At 41.2% G+C, this 23,979-nt stretch overlaps 1 protein-coding gene across 2 annotated transcripts in view; it reads left to right on the top strand.

Annotated features, from left to right (window-relative positions):
• The window catches only part of ccdc197 (coiled-coil domain containing 197), a 55,337-nt gene extending 44,567 nt beyond the window's left edge, over positions 1 to 10,770 (top strand). For both annotated transcript variants that reach the window (XM_087989672.1, XM_087989673.1), the window contains 2 exons: positions 2,387 to 2,503; positions 6,670 to 10,770. In XM_087989672.1, the coding sequence (XP_087845798.1) occupies positions 2,387 to 2,503; positions 6,670 to 6,876 (324 nt within the window). In that variant the 3' untranslated portion in view covers positions 6,877 to 10,770. The remainder of the gene's footprint in view (positions 1 to 2,386; positions 2,504 to 6,669) is intronic.
• Positions 10,771 to 23,979: the final 13,209 nt, after the last annotated feature.

Raw genomic sequence — 23,979 nt, 5'->3', positions numbered from 1 at the left:
ACATCATTTGTTAAGTAATAACACACAGGAATGCACTCACTTTCTTTGATTAGATTACTTACAGTGTGGAAACAGGCCCTTCGGGCCATCAAGTCCATACCGATCCGCCGAAGAGCAACCCACCCAGACCCATTCCCCTACATTTACCCCTTCACCTAACACTACGGGCAATTTAACTTGGCCGATTCACCTAACCTGCACATTTTTGGACTGTGGGAGGAAACCGGAGCACCCGGAGGAAACCCACGCAGACACAGGCAGAATGTGCAAACTCCACGCAGAGAGTCACCTGAGGCGGGAATTGAACCTGGGTCTCTGGCGCTGTGAGGCAGCAGTGCTAACCACTGTGCCACCATACCGCCCATAGATATAACTGTTTTAACCCTCATCTTTCTGCTGTAATTGAATCAGCTTAGCAGAGCATGTTTACCTTGTTGCCGCTGCTCTGTGCCACTTACCTGAACAAAAAAAGTTTCGGATTACACTATGGACCAGCTCATAATCATCAGCCACTTCAGCTGCTAACCTTGCTGTTTTAATTCTCTGCTCTTTCACATGAGTTCGCACTACTATAATTACCTCTCTTAGGGCATCTTAGGTTTGCTCGATTTTTAAAGCTCTCATCTATCAAAATTAATCTGTTTGATCTTTTCAAACTCAATATAGGTATGACCAGGGTCCCTCCTTAGATTCCTGAAATGTTATCTATAGGCTTTTGGTACAAGCTCGTATGCACTTAAAATGGCTTTTTTCACCTCCTCATACTCCCCAGATACCTCGTCTGATAGTGATGCAAATATCTCACTAGCCCTACTTACAAGTTTTGTTTGGATCACCAAAACCCACACTGCCACTGCATTTGTGTAGCCATCTTTTCAAATGAGATGAAAAAGGCTTCCACATCCTTCTCATCAAATTCAGGCAATGCTTGAAAATACTTAAACAGTTTCTCACTGGGCTTATGACTACCAGGGGCTTTCTCATCCTCCCACTCTCTCTCTCTCTCTCTCTCCCCCTCACTAAGCTTATCCTCAGCCTTTATCTCCAGCCTTTTAAACTGACTTTCCTTTTTAAGTGTCAGTTTTTGAAGTTCAGACACTCTCTCTTTTTCTTTTTTTGGTCTCTCTTTTTCCCTCTCTTCTGCTTCAAATTGTAACTCAAACTGTTTCATTTCAGCTGCCCTTTCCTTATCTCTTGTCTCTTACTCGAGTTGCTTCATATGCAATTGAATTTTTGCCATCTCTATAGATTTTCCAGCAATTTTAAATGCTGAGCTACTGCTGTAATTATCTCTCCTCACAGAGGCAGGCAGTTCCAATTCCAGCTTCTCTGCTAATTCTTGGAACTTAGTCTTATTCACTTATTTGCAAAACTTCCAATGTCACCGCATCCACATCCAGATAACTTTTGGCAACTTAAAGAGCCATTCCTATCCCAAACTTTATCTACACAACCAACACCCGAAATAAATACACTAGCACCTACCACTCGCTCTTTAAAACCCCGCAAAGAGCCCCTAGTCTGTTATGGACTAAGCCAGAGCACTCAAAACAATCTGAAGCAGGCAGCTCAGATCATAACTTTGCAATTTGTTTTGGTAAGTATATGGAGAAAATTACCTGGATTAAGTTAGCTAGGTTCACTACTGGATTTTAAAACAGACAAAAATTTATTCACAAAATAACACAAGGAAACACTAAGAACAGAATAAAAAACCCTTACATAACTCAACCTATCCAACTTGACTTCATTATGCTGTTCCGAATATACACAACAGTCCCAATAAGCAAACTCCCTTTAAAAACCAGTGTAAATGGAACACATGCTTTCAGATTGAAGTTGAAGGGTGAAAGAGAGAGAGAGAGATTCCACACAGCTTCCTGCTGAACTTCCAACTAGCTCAAGATTGAACTAAAACTGCCCAGATCAGTTGGAGAGCTGACCACTCCCCTTTCTTTATACAGGTCACTTCTAAAACATGACCACTTTGGCCTGAAGTCTCATCTGTTTACATACAAACAAAAGGTCTCTCAAATTCCTTTTATTCTCTGTACCAAATCAGACTGATCAGAGCCCGGCCCGGTTTATTGACCCTCTGAAAAAGATCAAGGACAGAGTATCCTTGAGCCAAGGAACAACTTTTAGAAAAATAAAGGGACTAGCTGTGTGACACTGTAAATTCTACCGATAGTTTCAAGATGTCAAATTGCAAAAGGGAATCTATACTTGGACTATCCAAATGCACGTCTGCCAAGGTGGTTATAAGGAGGATCAGAAAGCTGGGTGGAAATCTGTAATGCTGGACCTAGTGACCTTTTTGTAACAGATTGGTAATTTAATGCCATTGTCAAAGTGTTACCTCATTCTTTATTCTCTCTCTTCATAGAGTGAAGGGTTTGGTGCCCTCTTATTGGCTATTAATAATCTGGCAGATCAGTGCTACATGAGGCATTATGGAGTATTTGAAGAAATTGACATGTTAACAAAGTTGGACATGGTGAAGGTCAGAATGTTAATTTTGTTGCTATGTAAACTAAAAGTAAAGTGACTTCCACCTTCATAACATTGTCGTAATGTTTGATTCTACCTGATTCCAGCAGTATTCAGGCACAACTGTTTTTGAAACATCTATTCCTTTGTTGTCTCTAGTCTCCACTATTCCCAGGATCTTCTGGTTAACCTCCTGCCTTCATTCTCTGTAAACATTAGCGTAAGCAAAATCTTGTAAAGATTCACATTGTCACCTTTACTTATCACCCTTGTGATTGCTGTCTAACACTGGCTCTCAGTTTGACAACACCCAAGTTTTAATAGTTTTGTGCTCATAGAGAAGGCAAACACCAACAAAGATTTCCTACTGAGGAAATGTCAAGAGCATAATTGATTGTCATACACACCCTCTTTCATCAGAGACATAAATACAGGACCTCATGGAAATGCCTTCACTCCAAGCATTGAAACTGCCTTGACTATCACACAAAAAGCAACTGCAACATTCAGCTGATGACTGCTGGCCCAGCCATTGTCTAATCATGTCTACTATTTCTATCAGGCCAGCCCAAAAACAGGAATAGCATCAGAAACATCGGTGCAGGAAATTCAATGTTGATGGACTCAAGGACTCAGCAAAGAAAGACCTACATAGTCATTGCCTTACAGCCAACCTGGTGATACTCAATCAGCAGGATCCACAGAATGTCCATATCAGCATTCCGTAAGGACCACTCCCTCCGTGACTCCCTCGTCAGATCCACACCCCCCACCAACCCAATCTCCACTCCCGGCACCTTCCCCTGCAACCGCAGGAGGTGCAAGACTTGTGCCCACACCTCCCCCCTCACCTCCCTCCAAGGCCCCAAAGGAAACTTCCATATCCACCACAGATTCACCTGCACCTCCACACACATCATCTATTGCATCCTCTGCACCCGATGTGGCCTCCTCTATATTGGGGAGACAGGCCGCCTACTTGTGGAGCGTTTCAGAGAACACCTCTGGGACACCCGGACCAACCAACCCAACCACCCTGTGGCTCAACACTTCAACTCCCCCTCCCACTCCACCAAGGATATGCAGGTCTTTGGACTCCTCCATCGCCAGACCTCAACAACATGACGGTTGGAGAAAGAGCGCCTCATCTTCCGCCTAGGAACCCTCCAATCACAAGGGATGAACTCGGATTTCAACAGTTTCCTCATTTCCCCTCCCCCCACCTTGTCTCAGTCAAATCCATCGAACTCAGCACCGCCTTCCTAACCTGCAGTCTTCTTCCTGACCTCTCCACCCCCACCCCAGTCTGACCTATCACCCTCACCTTGACCTCTTTCCACCTATCGCATTTCCGACGGCCCTCCCCCAAGTCCCTCCTCCCTACCTTTTATCTTAGCCTGCTGGACAAACTTTCCTCATTCCTGAAGAAGGGCTTGTGCCCGAAACGTCGATTCTCCTGTTCCCTGGATGCTGCCTGACCTGCTGCGCTTTTCCAGCAACACATTTTCAGCTCTGATCTCCAGCATCTGCAAACCTCACTTTCTCCTCAAAGAATGTCCATAGTGTCAAGTCAGCCCTGCAATCCATTATAAACAGCACTTGTGAGAAGATTCTAATTCAAGACTGGTGTGACGAGAACATCTAGGAGATCCCGGAGCTACTGCATCGCAAGAGCAAAGTGATCCTGAACTGGAAGCACCACAACCTACCGCATGGTATCTACCACCACTCCAGCACAACTTCAGCCTAACATAAGTATAAAAAGGCCAACTGACAGCTGAGAACCAACAAGGCTGCTGGGGCAATGGAATCCTCAGAATACTGAAAAGTGATGGGGAAGCCCTCTTGGCACGAATTACATGACCTCATCTCCTTTTGTCTGGAAGGAAGAGAGTGGCCAGCAGATCACTGAGACATTGTTTTCGTGACCATCTTAAGGAGATAAAACCAACAGTGCTAAGTACATAGGGATCTCGCTGCTGTCTGCAACTGGGAGAGTCATTGCAAGTATTTTCCTCAGTCATTTCCTCCTGGTGGCTGAACAGCTCCTAGTAAGTCATAATGCAATTTCCATTAATCAAGAGGCACAATAGTCCTAATCTTCCAAGCAAGAAAAGTCCAAGAAAAATCCAGGGATTAGCAGCAACCTTTGTACGTAGCCTTTTTCAAATACACAAAGACCTTCAATTCTGTCAACCAGAAAAGACAATGAAGCATCCTTTTCAAATGTACTTCCTGTATAAATTCATCACCATCATTTCCTCGCTGCCTAACAAGATACAGGTTATGACCCTCAGCAACAGATCCACCAGACATCCAATGGATGTGCAAACTGGTGTCAAGCAAGGCTTTCCACTGCACAAATGCTCTTCTCCATCTTTCCAACTGCAACACCTTATCCCATATCCATGAAACCTCACAGCACCACGGACTCAGGTTCAATTCCAAACTCAGGCGACTGTTTGTGTGGAGTTTGCGCATTCTCCCCATGTCTGCGTGGGTTTCCTCCGGGTGCTCTGGTTTCCTCCCACAATCTAAAGATGTGCAGATTAGGTGAATTGGCCATGTTAAATTGCCCATAGTGTTCAGGATGTGTACATTAGGTGCATTAGTCTGGGGTAAATTTAGGGTAATAAGGGTCTAGGTGGGTTACTCTATGGAGGGTCAGTGTGGACTAGTTGGGCTGAAGGGCCTATTTCCACACTGTAGGGATGCTGTGTTCCACGTTCTCCCACTGGGAGTGCAGCTTCTCCACTGGATGAGCAGGAATCTGTTCAATCTTCATCACCTCCATATCTAGAACTAAAACCATCCCGACCTCTGTCATTGAGATGCAGTAAACACTTGCATCTGTGCACATCATCTCAGAGGCAATCAAGGATGAGCAACAAATGCCATGGACAAGTATGAAAGTCAGGAGTTCAGCTGCTTGCAAATTTCCCAGCTTATCATCTGCTATTGTAACCAGAGTGTTTAAAATGGCTTAAGTTTCTGGTCAGTAGAACTCCAAGAATGTTGAGCGTGGAAGATTAAGCAGTGATATTGTTTTGAACATCAAAGAGCAATGGTTTAATTTTCTTGTTGGAGATGATCATTGCCTGGTACTTTGATGGCTTTCTTGAAACTTGTCAAAGTTTAGATGCTGTCCAGACCTTGTTGCATGCAGACATGAAGTGCTTCAGTATCTGAAGAGTTGTGAATTGTACGAAACGCTATGAAATTAGCAGCTAATAGCCACTTCCTACCTTCAGTTGGATGGGAGATCACTGACAAAACAGCAAAGATGATGGATTTATAACATTACACAGATAAACCCTGCAACTCTGTCATATAAATGTTCATATAACTGCAACTTGTTTCTGTTTTCTTCTGTGTGTTTTAAGACATTTTCATTTCCTTGGCAGTCATTAGCTTTGTATCCCTCTAAATCTGACCATTTGCTCTTCCCTGATTTTCATCACTGAACCATGAGCAAAAGTCTCGGTATGGAGTTCTAGAAGTTGCTCCCTAAACCTTTTGGAGAATTAGAAACAGGAGCGATCCATTCAGCCCTGAAGCTGTTCCAGCCTTCATTGTGTCCAGGGGTGATTTGTAATTTATTCCATTTACTTACCTTAGCCTCATTTCCTTTCCCTTCTCCTTTAAGATGCTTTTTAAAAGCTAACTATCTCTTTGAGCAAACATTTGGACAACTTTTCTGGCCCCGTTTGGTAATACTCCAGTGACGGTCATTGAGCCTTTTTACAGTGCTAAATAAATGCAGTCTGTGATACTGTGGCATTTGGGGTCATTAACTTTATTGTTTAACAATTGGCTGGGAAGTTTTTTTCTAATGTTTAGATCTGTTTCTATCAATTGTTTTTGAACATAATCTTTCCAAGAGCCTTATGAATGGGTATTTGCAAAGTGCAATAGTTAACACATTCCTAAGCAGAAGATATGACTAATTACACTTTAATCTTTCACAGTATTAGAAATACTGCATCTAACGAAAGTAAAGCTTTTAAAGAGGAACTCTGCAGTGCAGGAAGCTCCATGCAGGCTCTGTAGTAAAAATTGGTATAGCTATCATTAGTTTCATGGAAGAAAAGGCATGTTTATATAAAATAATAAACTGTATAATTGTTAGGACTTAGAAGCTTGCTTGCTAGAACTTATTTCTCTTTCTCTTCTCAATAGGAGTTCATCATGGAAAAGAAAGATGTTGCACAAGAAGCAGGACAAACTGACTCTGCATCTGTTTTCATTGGCATCTCTGACCAAATTCCAACCAAATCAGGGGAAACTAACCAGTTGAAGCCACAAATAAAGGTCTCATTTGCAAATTCCAGCAAAATCATAACTAACCAAAAGAACAGACTAAAACCAATAAATAGCAAGTCTTGATGAGTCATTTTGACATCTTCTACACGAAGAGGGAATTTATTATTTTGCCTAATACAGTTTAGTGAAGGGTCAGGTCATGTTTTTCGTTTAAAGGCATAATAGCATGTAAATTGTTGTGTGAAAGAAGTAGAGGGAATCTGACTGTGTTCGCAGGGCTAACCACCCCACTCATCTAAGTGCAGCAGGTGAGTAAGGTATAAATGACCTGAATCGAACGGTTTCCCACTGTATTGGCAGAAGAGTGCAGCAGGCTCCAGACTAATTTCCCTTAATTTTTCATTGCTTTGCCATCTTACTTTAAGCAGTGCTGTAAAGTCTAAATCTGATTTTCTAGGTATGATTCTGAAGTAAAACTTTAGAGCGGTTAGTTTTGTGGTGTGGTGTAATACATTAATGGTTGCGATATACACAGGGAGTGCCGATCGATTCCATGGCACAAAGCCCTTCAGTTTGAGTAGAATATAACTCAATATTATATGTAGCCAAGTTTAAAAAGTACTGAGACATTCATATGAGCTTTCTATCACTTAATAAACTTTTTGAGAACCTCATGAGAAAATGAACACTAATGGTATATTAATTACATTGTGCATGTTCACATTTCTGTTCCAGTAGGCGGACTAGGCAAATTTCTAGTGACTTTAAACCTAACCTTATAAGCTTAGCACTCAATCAGTGCTAATCTCGGACCAATAATTCAATATATCTGCAGTTAGGAAGAAGAATGGGCTGCATAGCCTCATTCGATGAGATCATGGCTGATCTGTGGCCTGTGTTCTAATGGCTGGAGTGTAGAATTGAGATGGGCAAGAATGAAAAGAAACAAATGCATCGTGGACAGCACCTTGGACAGGTTTCGAGACCCTTCCTGCATCGTGCAGCAGCAGCCATGGGCTAACCTCAGGAGGGGTTCCCTTGCCCCACCCCATGCTCACAGTGGTAGCCTGACTGCAAAAGCCATACTTTATTTAAGGCTTTCTTTAAGCTTTTTAACACTTGGTCTCTGTTTGAAGTGTCTATCTCTCACTTGCCATAGCATCCTGCTTGCTGCCTCTGGCCCTCCAGCTTTGTGAACTTGCCCACCGTCCTTAATGGGAGTGTGAGGCTCATGATAACATAAATTGGATTAGTTTCCCTACAGATTTCCTGCTGTGTGGAAACATGCCATTTAACTCAACAAGTCCACACTGGCCCTCTGAACAGTAATCCACCCAGACCCATTCCCCTACATTTATCTGATAATATGGGCAATTTAGTAAGACCAATTCATCTGATCTGCACATCTTTGGACTGTGGGAGGAAACTGAAGCACCCTGAGGAAACCCATGCAGACACAGAGGGTGGCCAAAGGCGGGAATCGAACATGGGTCCCTGGCGCTCTGAGATAGCAGTGCTAACTGCTGAGCCACCATGCCGCCCTAATTTTACACAAAATGTTTGGAACGTAAATGTCCATTTCTCCAGCCTGTTCTCATCAAACAGTGTGTCCCCACACCACCACCATTTCCTCTCCCACATAGATGCCAACTTAAAAACAACACAGTGATCCATATTGTCCAAGGATTCACTTTCCACACCTTAGGAAGTTGCTGTCAACAATAATGTGCATCTCCACCTTGGGTGGCATGGTGGCACAATGCTTAGCATTGCTGCCTCACAATGCCAGGGACCTGAATTTGATTCCGGCCTTCAGTAACGTCTGTGTAGAATTTGCACGTTCTCCCCATGCTTGTGTGGGTTTGCTCTGGGTGATCCAGTTTCCTTCCACAGTCCAAAGATATGCAGGTTAATGGATTGGCCATGCTAAATTGCTCTGTAGTATCCAAGGATGTACAGGCTATGGATTAGAGTCACAGAGCAGTGCAGCATCAAAACAGATCCTTCAGTCTGTTGTGAAGTTAAAAGTGTGTACAGAGGAACCTCAAATACCTGAATTTCGGATTATCTGAAGAAGATTTCAAGGTCCCGACAAAATGTTACATCAAAGAGGTAAGAATATTCGATTTACCTGAACTGGAGAAGATGTGAAAACGCTGGCAAAAACAAAGAAACACAAGTAACTCAAGCATCAGTGGCTGGATTGTTTTAGGTAAGGTTTAGGTACACAGCCCATTGCAGTGTTTAACAGTATTCCCGGGCCATTCATGAAAAAAAAAATGGCTAAGAACATAAATGCATGTGCGAGGTGGTGTTTCCGTCTTTCTATTGTGACACTGAGTTCCCGGAAAGTGACAATGCTGTTGCAATCGTAGAAGCTATTCGGGACCTTGTTTAATGCTGGGATTTCATAGACAGTACTGTATTTATGTGATGGTAAGGGTTTAGTCATTCTCAGTTTAACCTGTAATTTGCAGAATGCAAAGATTGTTTGAATAGCAGACTCATTAAAATTATAGATTTAAACAAATTCTCTGGTAGAGCAGTGTTAGATCACTATGGCTTCCCTTGTTTAAGGTAACATCAATTATCTGAATACTTAATTATTTGAATGAAATAGTGCCCGCTTATCTCTTTCGGATAATCGAGGTTCCTCTGTACAGTGCCTTTGAGAGAGTGAATGCTGTTCTGAACTGAGAGCTTACAAGTAACTGTGATGACCAGATGGCAGCCCCAGAGTGTACTGGTAAATTGAAAATATGTAACATTTGGCTATGAAATGCATACCTGAGTTGGTTGTGGTTTTGACAACAATTTGATTTAACCATTCGGTTTAAATTATGCCCTCAAATACTAAAATCCAGTTGAATTTGAATTTATTGTTTTGCCAACATCGAACCAATGAGACGATCCGATGTTGGGGATATAAAAATGTGGACATTCTGAAAATAGGACGGAGCAGCTGCCATCAAAAGAGACCCAAGAAATTAGGACACACTCTCTATCAAAGGTACCTTTTCATATGAAAAATACTGGCAGTAAAAGAAAGAAGACAACCCAGGGAGATCTTCAGCCGGAAGAAGAAAAACACCAAAGTCAACAGCGGCTATGTGGTTCTGATATTAAGTTGATGTAATTTTCATAAGTGTCCTATTGGAACAGCATATTGTTAATATTGAGTTAAAGGCATGTAAGATAAGCAGTTAAGAGAAAGGGGTCTTAGAGTTATGAATAGTTGTTTAAGAGTTCACTTTTAGAGTTAAAGAATAAATTGATATTATTTTCTTTAAATAGTGTAATTTGGGAGTTCTCTCACTCATTTTAACAGATTACGAGACAAGGTGAGCTTTTCTGGGTGTCTGGTTTAATTAACAGAAGGGTTCACAGAAGGGACAGTTCAATTTGTCCATGCTGACCAGATATCCTAAATTAATCTAGTCCCACTTCCCAGCATTTAGCCCATATCCTTCTAAACCCTTCCTGTTCACATACTCATCCAGATGCCTTTTAAATGGTACAATCATACCAGCCTCCACCACTTACATAGAACAATACAGCGCAGAACAGGCCCTTCGGACCTCGATGTTGCGCCGACCTGTGAACTATTCTCAGCTCGTCTCCTGACACTATCCCAAAATCATCCAGGTGTTTATCTAAGGATTGTTTAAATCTCCCGAATGTGGCTGAATTGACTACATTAGCAGTAAGGGCATTCCACTTCCTTACCATTCTTTGTGTAAAGAACCTGCCTCTGACATTTGTCTTAAATCTATCACCCCTCAATTTGTAGCTATGCCTCCTCGTACACGCTGACATCATCATCCTAGGAAAAAGACTTTCACTGTCTACCCTATCTAATCCTCTGATCATCTTGTATGTCTCTATCAAATCCCCTCTTAGCCTTCTTCTTGCCAATGAGAGCAGGTTCAAGTCTCTCAGTCTTTCCTCCAGACCAGGCAACATCCTGATAAATCTCCTCTGCACCTTTTCCAATGCTTCCACATCCTTCCCAAGATATGGATACCAGAACTGTACACAGTATTCCAAATATGGCCGCACCAGCATTTTGTATAGTTGCAGCATGATATTACGGCTCCGGAACTCAATCCCTCTGTGAATGAAACCTAGCACACCATATGCCTTCTTAACAGCACTATCTACCTGGGTGGCAACTTTCAGGAATCTATGTACATGGACTCCAAGATCCCTCTGCACATCCACACTACCAAGAATCTTTCCATTGACCCAGTACTCTGCCTTCCTGTTACTCTTCCCAAAGTGCATCATCTCACATTTAGCTGCATTGAACTCCATTTGCCACCTCTCAGCCCAATACTGCAGTTTATCCAAGTCCCCCTGCAACATTCTTCCACACTGTCCACTACTCCACTGACTTTAGTGTCGTCTGCAATTTACTAATCCATTCACACGAGCCTGCGTCTAAGTCATTTATAAAAATGACAAACAGCAGTGGTCCCAAAACAGATCCTTGTGGCACACCACTAGTAACCGGACTCCAGGCTGAATATTTTTCATCAACCACCACTTGCTGCCTTTCAGAAAGTCAGTTTCTAATCCAAACTGCTAAATCACCCTCAATTCCATGCCTCTGCATTTTCTCCAACAGCCTACCATGTGGAACCTTATCAAAGGCTTTACTGAAGACCATGTATATCACGTCAACTGCCCAACCCTCATCTACATGCTTGGTCACCTTCTCAAAAAACTCAATGAGGTTTGTGAGACACGACCTGCCCTTGAAACTATGTTGACTATCTGAAATCAAATTGTTGCTTGCTAGATGATTATAACTCTTATCTCTTATAATCCTTTCCAAAACCTTTACGACAACAGAAGTAAGGCTCACATGTCTATGATTACCTGGATCATCTCTACTGCCCTTCTTGAACAAGGGCACAACATTTGCAATCCTTCAGTCCTCTGGTACCAAACCTGTAGACAATGACAACTCAAATATCAAAGCCAAAGGCTTGCTATCTCCTCCCTAGCTTCCCAGAGATTCCTCGGATAAATCCCATCCGGCCCAGGGGACGTGTCTACTTTCACTCCTTCTAGAATTGATAACACCTGTTCGTAACAAACCTCAATCCTTTCTAGTCTAATATCTCGTACCTCATTCTTCTCCTCTACAATATTCTCCTTTTCCTGAGTGAACACCGATGAGAAATGTTCATTTAACACCTCTCCAATCTCCACAGGGTCCACACTCAACTTCCCACTTCTGTCTTTGATTGGTCCTATTTCTATCCTAATCATCCTTTTATTCCTCACATACCTATAGAAAGCTTTAGAGTTCTCCTTTATTAGATTAGATTACAGTGTGGAAACAGGCCCTTCTGCCCAACAAGTCCACACCGACCCGCCGAAGCGAAACCCACCCATACCCCTACATTTACCCCTTACCTAACACTACGGGCAATTTAGTATGGCCAATTAACCTGACCCTGCACATCTTTGGACTGTGGGAGGAAACCGGAGCACCCGGAGGAAACCCACGCAGACACGGGGAGAACGTGCAAACTCCACACAGTCAGTCGCCTGAGGCGGGAATTGACCCGGGTCTCTGGCGCTGTGAGGCAGCAGTGCTAACCACTGTGCCACCGTGCCGCCCAGATATTCTATCTGCTAAAGACTGCTCGTGTCCTCTCTTTGCTCTTCTTAACTCTCTCTTTAAATCCTTCCTAGCTGATCTGTAACTCTCCATCACCTCATCTGAACCTCTTGCCTCATCAACACATAAGCCTCCTTCTTCTTCGTAACAAGAGATGCAATTTCTGTAGTAAACCATGGTTCCCCTACTTATCACTTCCTCCCTGCCTGACAGGGACATAACTATCAAGGACACACAATATCTGTTCCTTAAACCAGCTCCACATTTCCATTGTCTGCATCCCCTGCATTTTGCTACCCCATTCTATGCATCCTAATTCCTGCCTAATCGCATTATAATTGCCTTTGCCCCATCGATAACTCTTGACCAGTGGCATGTACCTATCCCTTTCCATTGCTAAACTAAACATAACCAATATATGGTCACTCTCTCCAAAGTGCTCACCTACAACTAAATCAAACACCTGGCCTGGTTCATTACCAAGCACCAGATCCAGTGTGGCCTCCCCTCTTGTCGGCCCTTTGACATACTGTGTCAGGAAACCCTCCTGTACACATTGGACAAAAACTGATCTATCCGACGTACTAGAGTTTTAGCATTTCCAGTCAATGTTGGAGAAGTTAAAGTCCCCCATAATGACCACCCTGTTCCTTTCACTCCTACACAGAATAATTTTGCTAATCCTCTCTTCCACCTCCCTGGAACTCTGCGGAGGCCTATAAAAAACTCCAAGCAATGTGACCTCCTCTCCTGTTTCTAACCTCAGCCCACACTACCTCAGTAGACGAATCCTCATCAAAAGTTCTCTCAGCCACCGTTATACTATCCTTGACTAACAAGGCCATACCTCCCCCTCTTTTACCGCCTTGCCTGTTCTTAATGAAAGATCTAAACCCTGGAACCTGCAACATCCATTCCTCACCCTGCTCTACTCATGTCTCCGAAATGGCCACAACATCAAAGTCCCAGGTACCTATCCATGCTGTAAGCTCACGTACCTTATTTCAGATACTTCTGGCGTTGAAGTAGACACACTTCAAACCAGCTTGCTATCTGCCAGTACATTCCTGTGACCCTGAAATCCTGTCCCTGTCCTTCCTACTCTCATCCACCTGTGCACTGCAACTACACCTCCATTTCCCATCCCCCTGCTGAGCTAGTTTAAACCCACCTGAATAGCACCAGCAAATTTCCCACCCAGGATATTAGTACCCCTCTGGTTCAAGTGAAGACCATCCTGTTTGTACAAGTCCCACCTTCCCCAGAATGAGCCCCAATTATCCAAGAACCTGAAACCCTCCCTCCTGCACCATCCTTGCAGCCACATGTTCAGCTGATATCTCTCCCTATTCCTTGCCTCACTATCATGTGGCATGGGTAACAAACCAGAGATAACAACTGTTTGTTCTAGCTCTCAGCTTCCACCCTAGCTCCCTGAAATCCTGCCTTACATCTCTATCCCTCTTTATACCTATGGCGTTGGTACGTACATTCCATACACACACTACCCTTTGCGTGAAAATGTTGCTCCTTAGGTCCCTGTTGAATCTTTCCCTTCTCACCTTAAACCTATCCCCTCTAGTTTTGGACTCCCCCACCTTGCGGAAACGACCCTATCTACACCCTTTACGATTTTATAAATCTCAAAGTTCACCCACAGCCTCTGATGCTGAAGCCATGGTAAATGTGAGGTTACAGGGATAGGTGGGATGCTGTTTGGCGTGTCAGTGCAGACTTGATGGGCTGAATGCCCTCTGCCTCCACTGTAAAGATTCTGTGATTTTATGGCTTCAATTCCTTGAAGTATTTGAAGCTTCGGACCTCAACCTCAGCACCAAACTCATGATGTATGAAGCACTATTGATACTCACTCTCCTATGTGGCTCAGATTCACGGACATTTACAGCAGACACCTCAAAACCTTGGAGAAGTACCACACAATTCTCCAAAACCAATGGCAGAACGGGCACACTAAATGCACTGACATCGTGAACATTGTCCAGCTCCAGTGGATGGACCAGTCCACATGCCTGACAAAGTCTCTCTGACACAAGGGCTTTATTAGGAGCTTCAACATGACAAGTGAGTTTCAGGAAGGCAGGGGAAGCATTTCAAGGACACCATCCTTATAAAAGAGCAATATTCCCATTGACATTGAGGAAACCCAAGGCTGCCTAAAATGGAGAGTAGCATTTGGAAAGGCTCTGTACATCTCCAGTCTTACCAGCAGTGAGTGTTGACAGTGATAGGAGCTTGTGGCAACCTGGGCTTCCCACCCTCCCAATCACCATCTGCCCCAAGTGTGACAGAGACTGCAGCTCGTGTATTGGATTTGTCAGTCAACTGAGAACTCATTTTTAGTGTGAAAGCAAGTAATCCTCAACCACAAGGCATTGCCTACCGAGAAGGACCAGGGATTCATGTAACTGTGAGATTCTATTTGCTAGATATGAAGACAAGTATTTGGTTCTCTTTCAATGCTGCGTGTATACAGATCCCCATTACCATTCTAATTGTCGTAATAAAGTATTATGGTCCAGAATTAGCTGTGCTGTTTAATTACACTGTTACCATACCATCACAGCACAAGCATCTATTTGTGGAAAATTGGCCAGATATATTTTGGCCAAAAAAACCATAACAGATCCAATTTGGCCAATTAGTGCATAAGTCAATTCTAAGTCATCATTGGTGTGATAAAAAATGTTGTTGACAGTACTATAGAGTGACACATACTCAGACACAAGCTGTTCACTGCTGCTAAGTTTAGGTTCAGCAAGGACCACTTTTCAAAATTGATTACAACTTTGGTTCAACATGGATAAATGAACTGAAATCCAAAGACAAAGTGGGAGTCACTGTCTTGATGTCCAAAGGCATTTACCCAGTGCTTCAAGGAACCCAAACAAAATTGAAAGTAGTGGAGAGAGATTCTCTCCATTGGCTGAGGTCATACACCTACGCTGCTTACAATGCCACACGTTATTCTGTCATTGGCAATCTTAGATACATGACATTCTAATGTATCATTGAAGTCATTAATAAATATAGTGATTAGTTGAGACCCAAGCATGATCCTTGGGACAATACAAGTTCACAAGACCAATTAGAGTATCTGCCCATTAAACCTATTCTCTATCTCCAGCTAGTCAGCTAATTTCCTCAATGGGTTGATAATTTGCCGTCACTTTTTATGAGCTTTGACTTTAACTAGCAGTCTCTAATGACAGACTGCACTGAAAGCTTTTTGGAAGTACATTTAAATAACATCCATTGATCTGTCTCCAGCTACTATTCTAGTTTCCCCTTCATCAGGTATGACCTATCCTGTATAAATCTTTCCTGAAATGTCTGATCATCTGAAGATTCTCAAGGTGTTTAATTGTTCCATCTTTAATTATAGACACTAGTGAGATGGTATGTCAACTGATGAAAATTACCTGGTTTCTTTCCATCTAATTCTTTCTCAATTAGGAGAATTACACATGGAATTTTCCAAACTAGAGGAATGGTTCTTGAATCAAAAGAACTTTGGTAGATCATAGTTAGGTTGTTAGCAATATTCTCGCCCACTACCTTTAAATTCCTAAGTTGAAAACCATTTGGTCCTGGAAATTTACTACTCTTCATTGACATAATCTTCCTCATTGTTGTTAATATGATTACGATAATTATAGTGAATCCCTGCTTCAATTGAAAGTTAGTAAATACAACATGATTATTTAACACATCTATCATTATCGTTTTGCTACTGACAATATTGCGATTAGTTCATAGGAGCTCATGATGATTAAACTTTCTTTTAATTACATATCAGACAAGTTTGTTTTTGTGATGGTAAAAATCCAAAACATCTTTACAAATTTACAGAGTAGATGAAGAACATTTAATTCAATGTATCCAAGGTGAGACGTTGTTACAGCAATCTCTCTCTCCAGGGGACACTTTTTCCCATATTCCCCTTATTTAAAATCATAAAGGATTTTAATAAACCTTAATTGAATTTCATTTTTGCCTCCATGAAAATACCTCCAGTATCTCAAAACTTTCCTCTTCAGCATGGTTTCCCATTACTGACAATGTCTTAGTAAACCTGTATTAATTCTTATGGCGTTAGTGTCTCTAAATCTTCACATAATAGTAGACTCTGGCCTAACTATTGTACTTGCCCACAGATTCATTTTTAAATTTTTGAAATAAGATACATTTTGTTTTCATCTTGCCGTCATCACAACATTTCACAAGAGTACCAAATTAGGGGGAAAACCCAACATTTAGATTGCATGCCAGGAGAGTTTTAATTGCTGTTTAATTGGCAAGTTGATTCTGATTGGTACAAGCATTACCTATGAATGCTGATGCATAGTTAACTGCAAGGCTTTTTAAAATGTTATTCAAGGCAGGTTGGTTTAGATTGCTCATGACCTTGTCCTGAGGAATGAACCATTGAGTGGCTGTCACATATTTTGTTAAAATGGAACAGGCACAGTTTGTACTTCCCATTAAACTGAATTTGATGCTTACCAAGGGATTTGTCTGCATGGGGTTTTGATACGAAATATTGACAAGAATGACTTGTGAATTGTAACATAAAGACAAACAAAACTTTATAGTAAATGACAAAATGACACTTCCCCAGCTGCGTTCTCCAAAGGTCCAACAGTACTTTAACTACTCTTTTTATATATTTGTAGAAGCTTTTACTGTTTGCTTTGATATTTCTTAGCAATTGACTTTCAGAATCAATATTCCCCTTTTCTGCCTTTTAGTCTTCTGCCATCAGTTCCAAAAGAGTATCACAATCCTTGTGGCCCACCACTAGTTTTCACTGCTTTGTATTTCTTAGTTTTTGATTAGTTCTCTTTGATCACCTTTGTTAACCACAAGTGGATCATCCTTCTTATTGAATCATTTTTTGCCAGAATAATGTTTTACTGAATATTATGAAACATCTACATAAATATCTTCCACTGCTGATCCATTGACTTTCCCCTTGGTCTATTTCCCAGCTCACTTGAGACAACTGTCCTTCAGACCTCTGTAATTGTCCTTTTTTTTTAAGTTGACACTGGTTTGAGCCCCAACTTGTTTTCCCTCAAACTGAATTTGAAATTCTACCATGCTGTGATCACTACCCCCTAGAATATTTTTAACTACAAGATCTGTAATTAATCCTACCTCATTATTTATTACTAGATCTAAAATAACCTGCTCTTGGGTAGGTTCAGCAGTATAATGTTCTAAGAAGCAGTCTCTGAAATTATCTTGCATGTCACACATGCCAATCTGATTTGTTTAGTCACTGTAAAGGTTAAAATCACCCTGACAATTGTTCTTACACACCTCCATGATTTCCGGATTTAACCTTGTCCTAGAGTGAGGTGACACAAGGGCCTATAGATGACTCCCACCCATGATTTATTTTCTTTGTCGTCCTTGTTTCCATCCAAACTTTGTTTCCATCAAAATATATTACACCTAAATCACTGCTCACCATGCTGATACAGTTGTTTATTAACAGACTTCTCCTCTTTGCCTATTATTCTGGAACTTCAAATACTTTTGAATATTGGGTTCCCAGTCTTGGTCATGTTGTAACCACGTCTCTATAAAAGCTTTTAGGTCATTCCTTTATTTCTGATTATGCTGTCAACCAATCTATTTTGCTATAAATGCTATGTGTATTCAAATAAAGAGCCTTAAACTTTAATTTTTAAAGCAATATTATTCTGTTTTCTCTTGCATTCTTCTGCATATGCATTTACCTGTCACACTTTGATTATTGTTTGCCCTTTCACTAACCTGCAGTTCCAATGTCTCATTTCAACTTCCCCTTAATTGAACCTTCATCTGCCCTTCCACTAATTATTTTCAAGCTCTGTTTGCAACCCTAGTTGTATGATTCTTCAGGACACTGGTCCCAATATGATGCAAATGAAACCCATCTCAATGGAACAACTCTCTCCTTTCCCAACATTGACACCTGATAGGAAACACAGCTGTTGGGACTCTGACATTGCTGCAGAGAATAGTATCTTCTCCCCTAATCATGCTGTATTCTATTACGAATACACTTATCTTCTCAGCCCCAAACTTAAATGGGTTCTGGATCACTGTGTTGAGTTTGCTTATCCTCATTTCAATCTGTGCCTTTGTAGCTATTGGAGAAGGGCATTAGCTGAGGCTTCTCCAAACCTAAGTTCTGGTTCCCTATACTTGCCTCGCTTGCAGTCACACCTTCCTGCCCAGATCACAGACCAATTTTGATGTAATTAAGTGGTGTGATTGCATCCCCAAACAGTGTACCTCTCACCCTTTCTGATGTGTCACAGTATCTGCAGCTCAGATTCCAGCTAAAGTTCCTCAATCAGCCAACACTTGCTGCAAATATGGTCACCATGGATCAAACCAGCATCCAATAGTTCCCACCTATTACAGCTGCAACACGCTCTTAAATCTGTAAAGATGCAGAGTATGTTGACAGTCTGTAATAAATATGTGGCTTGACCACATTTAATGGGCCTGTCTGTATGCCTTGGCATTGCAGCAAAATAAAGTGCCTTGTAAAATGATCAAACACAATTATCAATAATATGTGATCTGATGAGTCAAGCTGTGCATAAACTCAGATTCCTTAGTCTCAGAGACAGAATTTGTGATTCTGTTTTTCCTTTGCAAATGATTAACATGTTAGTACCTGAGTTTTTTTTTTAACTCTTAAAGTGATTGTCTTAATTCAATAATTCCAACAGCAAGCTGAGAGTTTTAAAATTTAGAAGGTTATTTATAGTTGCACAATTACCCTGGATCATGATTTTGGAAAAGATTTGTAGCTCAGGATGTGGATCAGGTTGTAAGTTTGCTCACTGAGCTGGTAGATCTGTTCTCAGACATTTCGTCACCACACTAGGTAACATTGTTCGTGTTACCCTGGACACTTAAAATATAATTTTTCATTCAGTTATCTCACATACACAAATATAGATACAGATGAAAGTTAAACAATAATTATAATTTAGCACTTCAGTGTCTTTTGTGGCTTAGGTGAGTTGATGCTGTAGTTGTGAAGATCTTGTAAAACATTGGACTCTTCGTAAGCTGCAAGGCTTCTGGTACAGTAGTCAAATTTCCAGAACTAAAACATGGAAATAATGGAAATTGGTCTGACTTCTCTGGTATACTTGTAAATTGAAATCCAGTATGACCCATATGTTCATTTTCTAGTTTTACTTTTTTAAAATTCATGTTCTTTCCCCTCAGGTAAACATGAACAGGGAGAAATCCTTCTTCCACTTTCAAAGCATAGCTATTTTTTACCTTGGCTGCTTAGATGACTTCCAGCTATTTCAATGGATTTTTGAATGGCACTATGTACTCAAGGCAGCTTCTTGGATTTTTAAAAGCAAGTAGAGAAAATGGCTTTCTTTCACCTGCTACAAGTCTAGAATCCTTTTCCAAATAATTTGGGTCATTAGGTCCATTATAAATCCTGTGATGTGGATTTTGTCTTGAGAACCTGAAAAGATTGTTGCATTTGAATTTGAAAGACCCATACAATTGATATAAACCTTTTGAATTAGTTTCATGAAAGTGCATTGGTACCAATTCAGTCCAAAAGGTTCCTTTTGTTACTTTCTTGAGATAGAGGAGGGGTTCCAATCCCTAAATTTCCCAAACCTGTTGGATCATCAGGTGGCCATCATTTTCAGCCTTTGTGGTCAGTTTTAAAATATAAAAATTAATTTGACATTCAGACTGTACCGGGACACGATAATAGCAATTGAGATTTTACATTTTTCTTTCTATAGTAGGCCCAAAAAACAAGCTTGACTTCTCCAAGGAAGATTATGGAGAGAGAAATGAGAAAATAACTTCTGTTAAAACAGACGAAACAATGCTCAGTTCAAGTTTGAATACATTGAATAACTTTAATACAACTTTCAGCTTTGCATGAAGTGCCTGGCAACATACAATAGATAATCTATCAGGGACCTTTCACAATCCATTTCTTCTCATTTGAGTTGAGATGTGCAGTTGCATTACTTGGCCAAATTAACCTGTTAAGCAAGTTGGCATATCAACAATTCCAATGATTAACATGGAATAATTTGAAATCTGACGAAATTATTAAGTACCTCTACCGCCATTCAAAATAATTTAATTGAGTTAAAAATCGGCAAAGAACACTTTTTTCCAGGTTGAAGAATGCAGCCACATGAAGGAGTCAGTTGCAGTTAATAGGTTGTAATTGAGTTACTTGGGGAGTGTACCGAAATATCTCCAGAATGATATGTATGATGTGCATAATAGAACAATAGGTCAAATTCTTGATAATCCTATAAAACATTTCTTTGAGCTGGTGGTAGTTAGTTCTCAAGTTCATTGTGACCATAATGTCAAGCGCACTATTATTGCGTTCCTTATAAATAAACTCCATAGGTCATACCTGGGTCAATTTGTTCAATTCATACCAAAGCTATTCACTTGATTCACAAACATTTCATTACAGTTGTGTCTTGTATCAAATTATACTTATTTAATATTCAAAGTTAACGCAACCTTCTCTATTGCTACAGTTTACAACTGATGGAAATATGGGGCAGCGTTTGTTTTTTGGAATCATGTACATGAATATTATGAACTATTTATCAGAAAAACAGGAGTTCAGATTTTAACTCTCACTGGCCAATAAAACATAGGCAGCAGCGGAGATAAATTGGACTGTGGTACATTTACTCTTGGGCCCATTACCAGCGCATTTTGCTGGGTGGTGAAGGCACCTACCCAAATCAAACAGCAGCTACATCAATTTATTAGCAGGGTCTCATCACCTACGTAAGATCCCAACGGCATTTTAACTACTTACTGGGAAAGTCATTTGTTGTGAATTATCTCCTCTGTAATACTTGGAAGAACAGCAAAAGAGGCCTTTTCAGAAATGTCTAAAATTACATCTGTGAGGGTTCTTGAGACACAGTGGTAATATCCTTACCTGTGAGCCAGGAGACCCAGGTTCAAGTCCTACTTGCTCCTGGGTGTGTCATAATATCTCTGAATAGGTTGATTAGAAAATATCTAAAATTGTTTCTGTGGGGCCAGGAAGTGCATAAGTTGTCCTCCAGCTACCACAAGAATAATGTGCCTGAACACTGCCAGGGTTAACTACCATAATAGCTATTTTCTCTACACACTCATTACTTACTTTGGTAGAACATCTCACTTCAAAGGAGGATTAATTCCAAAGGACATCTTCAGTGGTTGTGTCCTTGTCCAAAATAAGCCTTTGATGAGACATTATCAAATATGTATGTTCTCTTAATTGCAATGGGAGATCAGTGATGTATGAGGAAAGATCGTATGAGGAAAGACTGAGACACTTGGGGCTGTTTTCATTAGAGAAAAGAAGGTTTAGGGGTGACTTGATTGAGGTGTACAAGATGATTAGGGGGTTAGATAGGGTTGACAGTGTGAACCTTTTCCCGCGTATGGAGTCGGGTATTACAAGGGGGCATAGCTTTAAATTAAGGGGGGGTAGATATAGGACTGAAGTTAGGGGTAGGTTCTTCACTCAGCGAGTCGTAAGTTCATGGAATGCCCTGCCAGTAGCAGTGGTGGACTCTCCCTCTTTATGGGCATTTAAGCGGGCATTGGATAGGTATATGGAGGATAGTGGGTTAGTATAGGTTAGGTGGGCTTGGATCGGCGCAACATCGAGGGCCAAAGGGCCTGTACTGCGCTGTATTCTTCTATGTTCATGTTCTATGTAATTGTGCGTACGTTGCTGTGTGTTGTAGCTCTTGATGTTTTGTGTGACCCCTGGCAGATGTGGGAAAGGCAGTGCCACTGTGGAGCCAATAGTGTTACAACTGTATCTGTAATGAACTGTGATTGTGCATGAAGCATCTGGTGGAGCTGCCAGCCACTCAACATTCTGTGTAACTGTCGTCACCAGTAACAACTTTGCAATACTAATTTTCATTCCTAGAAACAGCAAGTATTGATTAGATAGTGGCACAAGCCCTACAAGAACACAAATCTTTCATCTTCTTGTAACAATCTCTTGAGCTGTCCACAGACATTGATGGTGTGGAGCCACATCTGTCCAGGCACTGGGATAACCTCTTGTTGCCATCCTCAAGGAAAAGAGCTTGCTCTGTCCTGGACAGCCTCAGGAGAACATCTAACAAGGCATTGCTGAAGCTCAGCATCACTCATTGCCTGGTCTCTGGGTGGAGGTGAAGTTAAGAGATGCTTCTGGGATGCACAGAGTTAAGTGCTTCTCGATATCTTTCAAACATACCGTCTGCACATTAGAGCCAAGATGGTCGCAGAAGGCTTCAGAACTTCCTGCCAACAAAACTTGGTGTTTTACCCACATGTGCATAACACAATAAGCTGTGAAGAATGTGATTGTGTGGGAAATCCTGAACTGTCCCTAATGGATGTTCCTCCCACTTTTCTCCATATTATGTTTCAAACAAAGAAATTCCTGCCCATAGATATTAGGTTGTTTTCACTATTTGATTTCCTCTACATTTCATTTTCTTTGTGATGTGGTTCCTATTCTGTGCCCTGTTCTATTTATATTTTACTTGTCTTATCCCAGATACCATGGCAACTGCACCATATGTTTTCAGTGAGCTATATATATTTTTCCTTTTATACAATTTGTTCACAATGTTGTATTATCATGAATCGTTTTCAAAATTCAAACTTTTTATTGGGTATAGAAGAGTAAGCCCTTCATAAGTTTCATAACAGAATTTCTGGCATAGAAAATGGAGGTTAGGCTAATGAATTGATTCAAGGCAGCATTAGATAGTATCTTGATGGGTGGGGGAGGGGGTCAGGGTTATGTGGGCCGACAGGAAATAAAGGTGAAATCACCACTGGAACAGTCACAACTTCATGGACTAGCACAGCCAGTTCAAAGGCCAAATGAGCAGCTCATATCTTGGGATTGTCCTGTTTGCATTCACTAGCTGACGGAATGATCATAGTTATAAAGAAGAATTGAATAAAGCAGGCTGAGATCCAATAGGAGGGGGAGAGGACTGCACGGTTTTGAAGGTTGAGCAGGGGGAAGGGTTGGTTAAGGCGTGTCACGGTCACTTTGTCCGAGATATGGGGAGGGTGCAGTCAGGGAGTTGTTTGGCCCGACTGCACCCTTTTTCTGCAGCTATGTCCATACTTGAGTGCCCCGACAGAGGAAGCACACAGTGTCCAGCACCAGAATGCTTGACCTTTTCTGTGGGTGGTGCACTCAAGGGCTGGAGTGTATTATTACCATCTAATATCATATTTAATTTAAATATTGTAATTTTTATTTGAATATTTGATTTTTGTTAAAGTGCCCCATTAAGTAGCTGGTATCCTTTAATTTCATTCAATCTGGTTTAACTTGATCCAAATGATTTTAAGAGTATCTATGACCAGTGGAGTGCCACAAGGATTGGTGCTGGGTCCACTGCTGTTCATTATTTATATAAATGATTTGGATGTGAACATAGGAGATACAGTTAGTAAGTTTGCAGATGACACCAAAATTGGAGGTGTAGTGGACAGTGAAGAAGGTTGCCTCAGATTACAATGGG

This window comes from Chiloscyllium plagiosum, unplaced genomic scaffold, assembly GCF_037043375.1.
Source record: "Chiloscyllium plagiosum isolate Xiang-an unplaced genomic scaffold, Cpla_swu_hap1 HiC_scaffold_8, whole genome shotgun sequence".
In the NCBI taxonomy this organism is placed as follows: Eukaryota; Metazoa; Chordata; class Chondrichthyes; order Orectolobiformes; family Hemiscylliidae; genus Chiloscyllium; species Chiloscyllium plagiosum.
The sequence above is the reverse complement of the archived record's forward strand: the minus strand, read 5'-3'. Positions and strand labels throughout refer to the sequence as shown.